Source organism: Colius striatus, chromosome W (genome assembly GCF_028858725.1).
Source record: "Colius striatus isolate bColStr4 chromosome W, bColStr4.1.hap1, whole genome shotgun sequence".
NCBI lineage: Eukaryota > Metazoa > Chordata > Aves > Coliiformes > Coliidae > Colius > Colius striatus.
The window spans coordinates 35,525-49,800 of record NC_084789.1 but is presented as its reverse complement, the minus strand read 5'-3'; the positions used below and the strand labels follow the sequence as shown (position 1 = coordinate 49,800).

General features: G+C 40.6%; 1 protein-coding gene across 7 annotated transcripts in view; it reads right to left on the bottom strand.

The window, feature by feature from the left end:
* Positions 1 to 13,891, bottom strand: part of LOC133628506 (mesoderm induction early response protein 3-like) — a 51,923-nt gene extending 38,032 nt beyond the window's left edge. For 2 of the 7 annotated variants that reach the window (XM_062016753.1, XM_062016754.1), the window contains exons 1-5: positions 13,148 to 13,274; positions 12,885 to 12,909; positions 10,635 to 10,783; positions 2,894 to 3,028; positions 1,113 to 1,233 (exon numbers count right to left, since the gene is read on the bottom strand). In XM_062016753.1, coding sequence (XP_061872737.1) covers positions 1,113 to 1,233; positions 2,894 to 3,028; positions 10,635 to 10,783; positions 12,885 to 12,909; positions 13,148 to 13,183 — 466 coding nt within the window. In that variant the 5' untranslated portion in view covers positions 13,184 to 13,274. The other 5 variants (XM_062016759.1, XM_062016755.1, XM_062016758.1 and 2 more) reach the window with 5 other exon arrangements.
* Between the last annotated feature and the right edge of the window lie 385 nt (positions 13,892 to 14,276).

Here is a 14,276-nt window from a genome sequence, read left to right as displayed (position 1 = left end):
AACCAAACCTGTCAACAGCACAGAAAACTGACATTTATCTCCCTGAAATCGTGGATTTTCAATTTTAAAATGCCTAAAAGAAAGTTCTAATAAAGAGTAACATTCTGATAGAAAAACATGATAGCTGAAAGCAAGTATGACTTTCTTTATCCTGAGTAAAATGCGGGGCTGATAACTTTTTCTATAAAGCTGCCACACTTTCAGCATCATATTCATTAACAGTTCACAAGCAAAGTTTAAGTGACAGCAAGGTTAGGGTTTGCTTAACTAAAAAAGGGCATTATGATTTTTAAGATTTTTGTGTCTCTCAAAACAAATGTCTTACATTACATAATCAGCAGCATGCAAAGGGCTATAATTGCTGATGACTGAGACAGCACATCCCCTTTATCATCCCCCTTCTCTAGAGGGACAAAGTCCCTCCAAAACAGTTCAGGATACTTGCCAAATTAAAACTGGGATAAAAATCCTCCACGTTGCCTACAGTAGTTCATTGGCATACTAGAGTTGGAGCAATGATGAATACCTTGTCCAAGTTGGATAACTGAACCACTGGTTCTTCGATCTTTCCCATAAAAGCTCCATGGGTAGTGAAATTTTGGTGGTCATGGGTTCAGAGGCCCCATCCCATATAAAACCACTTTGGCTCAACAAGTCCTATGGAAAACTGTTGATTGTGTAAAGGGAAATAATCACAAAGAAATCATATCCCAATTCACATTCACAGGCTGAATGGAAGAGTCACTGGCTTAAAAGTAGCAGCAAAAAATTTAGTAGAGAAATACTAATTTAAAAGAATAGGTTACATATTCATGTCCTTCACTAACACTGAAAAATCACAAAGAATGTTTCTCAATACATTAGTTATTAGTTATGAAAAGTTACTGTATTAGTAGAAAAATTAATTGTACTTATGCTTTGAGCACAGTACTAAATATAGGTCTTTTAGATATTCATAATACCAGAGACAACATTCATGTACAACATCCTGAAAAGCACTGTTTCTCAATTCCCCATGAAGTCAACACTATTTTGCAATTTTGATATTTTAAACAAGGAAGCTATATATAATGCTAAGACTTTGAGCACTACTACAAAAATAAGTTTCCTACATCTTAATGGCCGAGGAAAGAAGTCGGTAGCCTCATGTGAAGTAACTGATGGTGTCAAGTCATCAGCAGAGGACTGTGTTTCTTCATCATCACCCGACAACAGGTCTTTAGCTATTTCCTCCTGTATCGTTAAAATAATTAAAAAAACAACCAAAACCAGAGACTGAATATTAAGTATAGAATGGTGGGCATTTAGATTCAGTAAATTGTAAATCCCATTAATTAAAAATAATTATTTTACAATAAGTAATTTTAGCAGATCATCCTCTGAATTAAAAAGACAGTTCACTCCTAAATCTCCGAACAAATATAACCATTAATTTCAGCGTTGAACACAGGCGTTCATTTCCCCTTTGTCTTCTATTAAGAAGTAACAAGTAGTAACCTCAGCAAGCATCAAATCTCAGATGTTCATCCAACGAAAAATGCCAGAGGAAATATTTAGAATTTTGTCATTCTTTGCACTACAAATATACTAAAGGGCTGTTACCCCTTAAACCCACGGGTGGGGAACACCACAGCCAGGCACTTTAATAGACCTGCTAACAAGAGTTACAGATAACAGACAACCCATTATCTCCCCACATTACATACACACCAAAAAAAAGCTTCTGTAGGTTAAAGAAAGAAAAAAAAGGAAGAACGGAAGAAAAATTACACTTCTTTCCTCATAGAGTCATAGAATGGTAGGGTTGGAAGGGACCTTTAGAGATCATCTAGTCCAATCCCCCTGCAGAAGCAGGTCCACTTAGATCAGGTCACATAGGAACATGTCCAGGTGGGTCTTGAAGACCTCCAAGGAAGGAGACTCCACAACCTCCCTGGGTAGCCTGTTCCACTGCTCCGTCATCCTCACAGTAAAATAGTTTTTTCTTATATTTAAATGAAACTTTTTATGTTCCAGCTTCATCCCACTACCCCTTGTCCTGTTGCTAGATGCAATAGAAAAAAGGGATGTCCCAACCTCCTGACACCCACAACTAGCAGACATGTTTGAATCCCTCTGTATAGGGATTAGGGGGGGAAAGAACAACAAGCTGACATTTCTGTAGCCTCAATGCAATCATGACTCCTAATGAGAATCACATATGCAGAGCCATGATTATATTCCACTTTCTGTGTTTATCATTTCATCATACTTATAGAAAGTAAAAAAACCCCATACTTACTACCTACAGATTTTAAAATACAAACTACTAGCTGCATATACCAAAAAACAGATCGAAGTCTCAGAATTAAAAGTTATCCTTGAAATCACCAAAAAAAAAAAAAAGAAGTTTCATGGTTTTATATTCAACAATGCAAAAAATAAAGTCATTGTGCATAAAACAATATCTCACTCCCCAAAGTTGAGACTTTCACAAATTATATGCATTTGGAAGGAACATTCCAAAGCATTCAGAAACATATTTTCAAGTTATCCACAAGGGTTCGAAATACGACATGTATGTTGGAAGCTAGAATTATTATTTCTGGACATTGCATACATCAAAATACAGATCTTTTCAGAAAAAATCCAACTTTTATTAAAAGAAAAAAAAATCTATTTAAAGTTATCTAGATGTGTTTTAGAAGAACTGTTAACTTATTGATTTCTAAAATTGCTATGCATGTGTGTGATAATTATATTCAGATCTTTAAAATCTTTGCAAAACAATAAATTGAGGTAGAATACAGAACTTAAGGTTGGAAAAGAAATCAAGAAATAGTGAAATATAATTTAACATCATCTGGATCTCTGCTTTTAAACAGTAATACAAAGGAAAACAGTTCTGACTTACTTTATCTAGAGTCATATCTGGAAGTTCATCTGCAAGTTCGCTTCGAGAGCTATCCACATTGGAACTGGTCATAACTGGAATCACAGGTTCATAGCCATAAAACGCCAGTAAATCTTCCAATGGCATATTTCCTTCCTAATACAAGGAGATTTACAAACATTTCAACATATTGCCAAATACTTGTAAACAAACAGTTTCAGCCTAAAAGGATAAGATGCATTTTGAAAAACTAAAGTAAAAAACAAACAAAAAAATTTACTTGAAACCAGAGATCTTGACTAAAGTTTTAAAATATTTTTAGGCACAGGACTGAATTAATTCATAACCATATCTCTTGGCATATAATGATGTCCTATCAAGCTATTGAAGAAATCTATTTAATGGATGAAACAAAAGTAATTATTAAAAGTTTGCTCCTCATCTGATTCATACTGTAAAACATTTGTCTATATGACTTCAAAACAGAAGATATACTAGAAATACTAACAATCCCCCCTATATAAAAACAAAAAAAAAACAGAAAAACTTGAAGATTTTAGTTCTATATAGTTACAGCTACAAATTTGCAAAACACCACCAAAAGTAAACCAATATAGCAGCTTTTTATCTCTCCTTGCCATTCTCCACATAATATATTTTATGACTATTGAGAAAGTGTCGTAGTTTAACTCCAGCTGGAAACTAAGGACCACACAGCCACTTACTCCCCCCTGGTGGGATAGGGGAATCAGAAGGGTAAAACTAAGAAACTTATGGATTGAGATAAAGACGGTTTACTAATGAAAAAGAAATAATTAAAAAGTACAGAGGAGAAAAGAAACCCAACAAACAAACAGAGGAAAATAAAACTCAGGACACAAGTGCTGTGAATGAAAACAAATGTTTGCCATGACTGATGTTCAGCCGGTCCCCAAGTAACAGAAGCCCCTGCCAACCTTTTCCCCAACTTATATTGCTGAGAATGCTATCATATGGTATAGAATATCCCTTTGATCAGTTGAGGTCAGCTGTCCCAGTTGTGTCCACTCCCAGCTTCTTGTGCACCCCCAGCCTACTCACTGGCAGGGCAGGGCGAGAAACAGAAAAGGCCTTGATGCTGTGCAAGTACTGCTCAACAGTAATGAAAACTTCCTTGTATTATCAATGCTATTTCCAGCAGAAATCCAAAACACAACCCTATACTAGCAATTAATTCTGTCCCAGACAAAACCAGTACATTCTCCAACCCTTATTCCATACCATTTACATCATGCTCAGGTCCCATCCTATTGCAATACATATTCATTAACCACCCCTTCCCCCTGTAAAATTATCTATAAAATGTTCATTGAGTTTGTTTGGTCTATGACTTCGAGCTTTATCGGTTACGGTATTCACTCAGGACAAGAGAGATGGTATGTTGCGTGTAGTTACTGGGTACCAAAGTCAGGTCACTGCTGCACTTGCACTGCTTCTTGTGAGATTCATCCTTCATTGGTTCAGGTAGTATCTGCTGTAGTCCCTCCTATAACATGCAACTCAAATAATGGGTTACAACAATTTTAAAGTATATACATTACATTCTCCACCCCAGTCCATTTGGACTAAGCCACAAGTTTAACATTGCAATGAATTCCTCCTCTTGCCTTTGGCTTGTCAAGCAGCAAGAAGTTCCTGCTATGTCACCTTTGACACATGGTGGCCACAGCAGTGGTGACATACAGCATCATGTAACACTGCCATCATACAACTCAAATCATGGATTATTTCCACCCAGGATTAAAGTACCCTGGACTCCCCCATCCTTCTGCATTACTCACCAAGTGCACCCAAGTCCTTGAGCAAAATCAATCCCAAAAATAGGTTTGCCCTTTTCTGAGGAAGGAATAACTCAGACTGGCTTTCCCTGCCAGTTCCTTATAGGTACTATGGGGATTTTATCTCTTTTCACAATGCTCAGAAGTTTTGATTGGACAGGGCCAGGTCAACTGGCAGATCCTCGTGTCAAGTGGCTTCTGCTAAATGGGTGTACCAATATGTCCCACTCCCATTGCTCTCAATGAAGTCTTTAACAGTCACTATATCATTCAATTTTCCCAGAGGCTAGTGCATGATAGGAAATTATAGAATGGTAGGGGTTGGAATGGACCTTTAAAGATCATCTAGTCCAACCCCCCTGCAGAAGCAGGGTCACCTAGATCAGGTCACATAGGAAAATGTCCAGGTGGGTCTTGAAGACCTCCAAGGAAGGAGACTCCACAACCCCCTTGGGCAGCCTGTTCCACTGCTCTGTCACCCTCACAGTAAAATAGTTTTTTCTAATATTTAAATGGAACCTTTTGTGTTCCAGCTTCAACCCATTACCCCTTGTCCTGTTACTAGCTACTATAGAAAAAAGGGATGTCCCAACCTCCCAACACCCATCCTTTAGATATTTGTAAATGTTAATAAGATCTCCCCTCAGTCTCCTCTTCTCTAGACTAAACAGCCCCAGTTCCCGCAGCCTTTCCTCATACGAACGATGTTCCATTCCCCTGATCATCTTGGTGGCCCTGCGCTGGACTCTCTCCAGCACTTCCTTGTCCCTCTTGAGCTTTGGAGTCTCTGCGCTGGACACAATACTCCAGATGAGGCCTCACCAGGGCAGAGTAGAAGGGGAGAAGAACGTTCCTTGACCTAATGGCCACACTCTTCTTGAAGCATCCCAGGATGCCATTGGCCTTCTTGGCCACGAGGGCACATTGCTGGCTCATGGTTAGTTTATTATCAATCAGGACTCCCAGGTCTCTCTCTGCAAAGCTGCTCTTCAGCAGTTCGACCCCCAGTCTGTCCTGGTGCATGGGGTTGTTCCTTCCCAGATGCAGGACTCTGCACTTGTCCTTGTTGAACCCACTCAATGGCATGTTCTTTGTTCCAGGTGTTTATGAGGTTGTTTCAAAAATGAGTTCTGCTGTCTAACTTAATCCTTTTAAGGGGTGCCGTGTCACCATAAAACTTGCATTCTAAGGCCCAGGATAGTGTTCTGGGTAGTGGCATGGGTCAGAGGGTATGTTTCCAGCCATCCAGTAGTTACTTCCACCATTGGCATATGGTGCTTGCCATGGCAAGTTCACAGTAGTGTGATATAACCAATCTGCCAGGCCTCCCTCTATTGATATTTTAGCCATCCTCCTCTGTACCAAAAAGGCTTTAGCCAGTTGACTTATTTAATTATGATGCAGGTTTTACATTCATGAATACTTTTGATGCCATTGCACAGGTTAAAGTCTGCTTCGCGATCATGAGCCCATCTGTATGTTTCATCCCTTCCTAGATATCCTGATGTGTCATAGGCCCATCAAGCTATAAGTAGCTCATCCTTATGCTCCCAGTCCAGGTTCACCTGAGCCACTTCAATTCTAGCAGTCTGGTCCACCTGCTGATTGTTTCAATGTTCTTCAGCAGCACAACTCTTGGGTATGTGAGCATCTACATGATGTACTTTCACAACCAGGTTCTCTACCTAGGCAACAATATGTTGCCCCAATTCAGCAGCTCAGATAGGTTTACCCCTGCACCACCAGTTGCTCTGCTTCCATTACTGTAGTCACCCATATAGGGCATTTGCCACCATCCAGGAGTCAGTAAAAAAGATAAAGCATTGGCCATTTTTCTCATTCAACAATGTCTAAAGCCAGCTGGAAGGCTTTCAATTCTGCAAACTGACTTGATTCACCTTTTCCTTCAGCAGTTTCTGCAACTTGTCACATAGAGAAAACTCCACAGCAGTTTTCCACCTTTGATGTTTTCTCACAGTATGACAGGATACATCTGTAAACAGGGCATATGGTCTTTAATTTTCTGGTAACTTATTAATACAGTGGGGCCTTTACAGCACAAGCCACCTCTTCTGGCGACACTCCAATGTTTCAGTCAGCCCATCATCACTTCCAGAATTCCTGGGTGGTCAAGGTTTCCCATTCAAGTCCCTTGCATTATCAGTGCAATTCACTCCATGTAGCATCAGTTGCATGATGTAGAAAGGACCCTCCCTTTGAACATCCAGCCTAGCACAGGCAATCGAGGTGCCAAAAGGAGCTGTGCTTCAGTACCAACTACATTTGAAGCAGCTCCAACTTCTTCAGATGCTGTTAATATTGCTTTTTCAGTTGGGCTGTAACAGGCTTCAGATCCTCTACATCCCCAGCTCAAAAACCCTAGAGATCAACCTCAAATCTCTCCAGGTACTTTCTGCCAGAGGCTGCAGGTGGGGCCATGGTCCATGGCTGAGGTATAAAGCATGTTTTTCATATCTTGTCTTATCCAGATCAGCCCAAGAGCTACTGTACAAACTATCTCCCCTTTAATTTGTTCAAAGGCTTGCTGCTGCTCAGAGCACCGAAGTCATTCTTCTGCTGGGTCACTCAATAGAGATGGCTTATGATTAGACTATAACCTGGAATATGCATTCTCTAAAAATCCATGACACCTAAGAAAGCTTGTGGGTTTTCTTGTTGTTAGTTAGTGGAGACATAACTGTTACTTTATTGATCACATCCATTGGGATATGACAACCCCCATCTTGCCATTGTATTCCTAAGAATTGGATCTCCTGTGCAAGTCCCTTGACCTTACTTTGTTTTATGACAAAACCAAACTTTGGTAATTTGCAAGTTCTTCCTTGAAGGCATACCTGTCCTTCACACTTGATAGGAGTTGCTGCCCCTTTTCCAATCCCTAGTAAGGGATCCCAGCTGCCAGGCTTCCTTACCCTCCACTTCCTGACTATTAGCCAAATATCCCTCCATGAGAGTAACCAGCTGAGAACTTGCTCACCTGCTTAACAGCTGAAATATTTTCACATATCTTGCAGCTCACTTAAGGATAGGGATTGGGGGGTTTGTGTCTCATTTATATAATTTCAGTCCCTTCCTCCTCCTGTTCTTGTGACTGCTCTGATACAGAACAGGCTGCTGCTTTTGATTCTCTCTCCTGCTCCCTCTTAGGAGAAGCTGCTTCATCTCTTATTGAGTTGACTTCTTCCATTGTTTCCTTTTAGTTATAGGGATGACTGACATAGTTGAGGGCTGGGTCTCTAGTTTAGCCATAGTGTCTGTTCATATGTTTTCAAATCCAGAGACCCTATCTTCTCCTTGAGGATGATGAATTAGTATTGAGCAGTGTTTGTAGGTGCAGGCCAGGCCTCAGACCAGCACAGTGCAGTAAGTTGTGCCTCTGTGGAATAGCCAATGCCTTTTTTTATTCCCCCCTCTCTTCAAAACATTCTTTAACTTCATCAGGATCCCGCACTTGTTTGTGAGTGAAGTTCCAGACCACTGAAGGTGAGAAGTTCTCTAGATACCTGCCCATAATCTCCTACATGCATTGCTACTCCTAACCACACTGCTACAGGGCCTGGGTCATATTCTTAAATTGCTTGTTAACCTTAGAAAAAGCCAAAACAATATTCCTAAGAAATACCAATAGAAGTATTTTGGCTACTCAAGGATGTTCAAGATACTGAAGAGTCATTTTAATAAGGGAAAAAACATCACAAAAAAGGTGGTCAAGGTGCCCTTTTGTATTTCCTCCACAAAAAGCCTCTCGGAGGAAGAAGTATAATTATTGTCTCCATTAGATGGTACCCAAAGTACAGTTAAGACTTCAGTACAGAGCCCAAATACCAGATTAAGCTCAAGGTCAGTATTTTAATAATAAATCTCCCAGGCAAAACATCACTAAGCACTACAGAGCACAGCAAACTGCAAAAGCCAACACCAATCTTTAACACATACAGGAGAAAAAAAAAGCATAGCACAGATCAGATAAACTAATATTGAGAACAGATGAATCAATATTATGACCAGCAACTATTAACAGCCTAAAATTCCTTTTAATATGCTCAAGTCAAATCTTGTGCCCCATGTTGAGCACCAAAAAAGACTATCATGGCTTAACCCTGGCAAGCAACTAAACATCCCCCCCCGTGGGATAGGGAAGAGAATCAGAAGGGTAAAAGTGAAAAAGAAACTTGTGGATTGAGAAAAAAAACAGTTTAATAATTAAAAAGATTTTTTAAATTGTAAGGAAAAGAGGAAAAAAAAAAACAGACAATAAAACCCAAGAAAGACAAGTGATGCAAATGAAAACAATTGCTCACCGCCAACCAATGCCCAATCAGTCTCCAAGCAACAGGGCATTGTGAGGAACAGAAATGGCCTTGACACTGTGTAAGCACTATTCAACTCTAACTAAAACATCAGTGTGTTATCAACACCATTTTCAACACAAATCCAAAAAATAGACCCATACAAGGTACTATGAAGCAATTTAACTCTATCCCAGACAAAGCCAGTACAGATGGTAATAGGAGGAAAACAGGTAACGATATAGAAGAAAAAAAAAAAAAATATATCAATATCAATCAAGAAAAAGGCTTGGTTTATAACTTTTTTTTTTCCCCAACAGCTTTTGGTCAAATGATTTTACTAATTATTATCATACTTACGTCCCAACACAATTAATAAAACAACAAATTGTGGAGATTTAATCAAATCAGGTAATTAAAAACAAAGAATTATAAATATTTTCCACTATTTATACCTTTAAAATTTTTTCATTCCACTATACACCAATTACTTGTTCCCTTCAGTCAGCTATGATCTTAGTCCTGCAAATACTTTTCACAATGGGTAAATATAAACTTGTGTCTAAGTCTTTCCAGTATCAGGACATAAAGTAATAAAGACAGGTGGCTCTCAGTTCTTTTTCTTTCTATTATAGAAGCAGTAAGGTAATTCTTTGGAGTAACAACTTTATTTTAACCAACAGACTTTGTAAGCTGCTTCTGTATTATAATTGCGAGTTCAAAATGTATTTGTAAAGGTAGAAGGACAAAAGGAAAAAAAAAAAAAAATCAGGAGTATAAACCCTGTCAACTCTACATTTAGAAAATTTGCTTTTTTAAAGGACTACAAAAGCATTGTGTCATATTTAATGCTAAAAATTACACTTTCCTGGAACTTTGTTGACCAAAATCTGTAGTTCTGCTGAGTGGTCCAAGCGGGTCACTGAACAGTAATGCTAGCAGCATCAGTTTCATAGAATCATAGAATGGTTTGCAGATATTTAGCAGCCAGCAGGCAGTTAAAATGGGTGATGCACTGCCACAGATGAACAAGAGATGTCAAGAGGAAAACCACATAAATTCAGAGTGCAAAAAAGAATACAAAAAGCCAAGGAGCACGCTGGTCATTTTGTACACTCACCAAATGCCAAACTGATGAAACCAAGACATAGAACTATAATTTATGTAGCAAATGAACATGATCCATCATGTCTAAAAAAAGGACTGTTTCCAGATTGGAAAAAACAAAATCTGATCAACAGAATGAAACTCAGCTAGTTGTCAATTAATAGTATGTAAAATGTACAATTCCAACTTATTTCCAACTTATAAAAATTACAAGTGAAAACTGATATTAGATAATAGAACTTTAAAACTTGCTTCATCAATTTCTCTTCCAAAGTGAAAGGATTATTAAATGAAAAAGAAGAATCTGGACTTAACACTAATATATTTGAGAAGTTAAGTTCAACCTTTTTGTGAGGATGCACTGCTATATCCTAACTAAACCTGATTTTATTTACTTTTCTAACCACCTGCAAAAGTATTTTGCAGGAAACTGCATTATACAATACAAACTAAATAACAAGTTGTGTTCTTTTCACTAAAAAAGGTACAACATATATGGACATTTAAGAGAGAGCAAGTTACTCTTACCTTTTCCAAATCTTCAATTTCAGAGCTGAAATTTTTGTTTTCTTCCATCCTTTCCTCCTCCTCTTCAAGAGTTCGCTCATCATCATAATCATGTACCAGCATTTCAGCAGAAGGGTCAAAGTCATGATCCTCAGACGATAAAGAGCCAACTATCAAAAAAAAGACTCAAATTAGGGTTTTTTTTTCCTATACCAACATATGAAATTACAAAATAGAAAAAAAAAAAATAAGGTTGCATGAATTTTTACATACAGGATTAGAATTTTCAGTGGACTAACTGGAACAAATTCCTAACTACATGACACAAATTCAGCTATTTTAGCCGTCTTTCCCTTTTCATACTTGTAATAGGAGCAGTTTTCTCTCTTGAGTACTTGGGAGAAGCATCTAAACTACTGAAAAAGATTCAGAAAGTACAATCCCAAATTAATATTTTACTGCATAAAAATTGTTCAAAACAGTCTTGAAATCATCAAGGTATAAAGTCCACATCACAAGATTTTAAATGCTACAAGACGCTGATTCAGATTCTATTTATATGGTAACTAGCATAGTTTTTCACTGATGAACAGCTAACTTAGGTTGCAAACCAGCTTCCTACTAACAGCAAAAATAGGTAGACTCAGTTCAGATTAGTTCTAATTCTTAGCACTTGATCTAAAAAGGAAGAACAAACATAGCAGAGCTTCATGAAATAGAGAGGAAAATATACCAGAAAGGTTTTGTTATTTCTAATGGATCACATTAATTACAAAGTTTTTGTGACAGCTCTGTGGTCCAATAGACACTTTTTCATTACTCAAGAGAATATTGATAAGTCACAAAAAAAAAGTAAAGTACTTTTTTTAGTTGAAACAGTCAACAAGTTTTAAAGATCAAAATATTCTGCACCACAAAGTCAGTGTTCTACAATGAAAATTACTGAAATAGAGTTGTTTTATTCCTCAATGTTCACTTTCTTAAGGCTTTCAGGAAGCAGAAAAGAGACAGGTTAGGATATTTTTCTTTCATTTCTGATTTCCCTTTCTAGTTCTTACATACTAGTGCTCTGTTACAATTATTGGCTTACAAGCAGCAAATAAAAGGTTTCTAAAGAATTATCTCCACATAAAAACTCCTTTAGAAGTTCTTAATCAAATAGCTACAAACTTTCAATGCTTTTCTTAAGAAAAAAAAAAAAGCAGTATTTCTCTGAACTGCTTCTGTCCTTCGAGGAGACAGTTATAGATACTAACATTTCATAAGCATCTAATTAATCTTTCAGTAATTGTGCTAAGTGTTCATTCCTTATATGTAAAGTAAATTTTGTCACTTTGAAATTTTATAACACCATACCATAGGGAAACGTTCAGGCCAAAAATGCTTTTTAGTCACATGACATTCATATTATGATCTCATAGAAGTCTCAGTATAGCTGATAATACTATTCCAATTACAACACTACATGTCAAATTTTTCCTCAGTTGGCTGTCACATCCTGATGCTATGGCTTTTAAAAAACTATCAACTACCTTAATATATATTTACATATACCTATGCTCAAGATTACTGCTTCTAGTCACTGTTCTAATTCATTTCATGCTTGAGTAACTCAAGTGGAAGTTTAATTCCACTCACAGATAAAGAGTCCCACTTCTTTAGGAGTTCTGAACACACTTATTTAAAATATTAAAAACCATATTGAAGTAATACAAACTAAAAAATTTAATAAGTTAAAAAGCATTAACAGCCATAAGAGCCAAAGCTGAAAGCAGTTACAGAGAAGCAAATGCATTGCCCTAATACTTCTTTGTGAGTAGCCCTGGTATCATTAAACATGCATGCTTGGGTAAATTATTCCAAAGAACCTTAACAGCAGTTAAAGCCTTAACAATTATATTTCATTATGATTTTAAACATTTTCTGATATTATCAAGAAGTCAAAAATTTACACAAGCCTGCAGTTACCAGCAACAAGAGAAATGGTCTCTCTCCAGGCTACACAGCTTTACTGAGATGCTAACTTAAAAGTGCTATAAAACTTTTTCATTTTGGGTTCTGAGTAACCAACTACTAACTGCAATCAGTTAAGAGAAGAACTCCATAGCACACATCTTCCCTTAAAAATCAGGCAGATGGTTAGTTATATGAACATGAAGCATTAGGAAAGCCACAAGGCAACACAGGGTAACTTTAGGAAAGAGTGGGAAGGAGAGGGCAGCGTGCAGGCAACAGGCTAAGTGCCGGGGCGAGAGATGGGCAAGGACGAACCTGGGCTCGAACTCCCAAAAGAAGCCTGCGGGGAGAGAGAACGAGGTAAGACGCAGGTTCCCTCCAGTCCATTAGCATGTAGGGGGGCCTCCATTTCACGCCCCCTTTCCACCGCTCCGCGCTCCCCCCTGGCCTCGTCCCCGGCCCCCACCCTGCTTGCCCCTCTATTCCGTTCACCCTCTCCCATCCCTCTTTCCCTCGCTCGCTCCCCACCCTGCCGCTCCCGCTCCTCTAGCAGAAACGCCCCAGAAGCCGCGCCTGACCCGGCGTTCCGACTCCCTCCGGCCCCGGCAGGACATGACAGGGGCAGGCAGCAGCAGAGGCAGCCCGACTAGCTGCCTCTTCCTTACTCACAGCCCGGAGATCACTCCTTCTCCCTCACGCTGGGTGTTTCCCCATCGCCCACACTACGGCGACGCGACGCCTCCCCTCCGCCCCGGGCCGGGCCGGGCCGGGCCCGGTGTGGCGGCCGTGCCCCCCCCCTCCGCGCCCAGCCTTAGCTTAGCGGGTGCCCACGGGCTGCGAATCCGGCACCCGCGCTGCACAGCACTCCCCATATGGCCTAATCACGCAAGCTTCCACTACTCCAACACTGCCAACCACCCCACACTACCTCGCCGCCCCGGAAGCCCTTTATGAGGATGGCAAGGCGGGCGCGAGGGGCTTGCCAGCGGCGGGGCCCCACGGGGAGGGAGCCAGCCGAACCCCAACACCGCAATCCGCTTGCCCCGCTCACCTCCGCCATATTAGGACGATCGGGCTGAGCAACAGCGCAGTGCCGAGTGCCCGGATGGGGCCGCTAAGCCAATAGCAGCCGCCGAGCTCCAGCCGGAGCCGGCCAGGGAGGAAGGGAGGGAGCGAAGGGGGCGGCGAGATCAGGCTAGGGCTGAGAAGGCGGTGGTAGTGTCGAAACCCCACCTCTAGCTGCGTCGCGGCCTCCCGCCCTGACTAGCGAGGATGCTCTGTTCGCCCTGTCCCACCTGGAGAAGGCGCTCGGCGCCCGCCGAGGAGCCCAGGCTTGAGGGACTCAGTCCCGGCCGCCGTCCTTTTCCTACTCCACCTCCCGGCCGCCGTCCTTTTCCTACTCCACCTCCCGGCCGCCGTCCTTTTCCTACTCCACCTCCCGGCCGCCGTCCTTTTCCTACTCCACCGCTCGCCCGGGGAAGCCTCCGCCAGCAAAAGCTGCCCGTCCCGTCCCGAGGTGAAGCGAGTGGGAGTTGCTGAGGCACTTGCTGCGCTGTCTCAGGGGTGCTGAGGCTGTCAGAGAAGGAGGAGTGCCAGACTGGAGGCACCCCTACAGCCTGCAGCAAGAACATAGGCTGTTCCCCTGCAACCCATGGAGGGCAATGGTGGGACTGAGAGCCACCAGCAGCTCTGGGTGAGTGCGTCTGG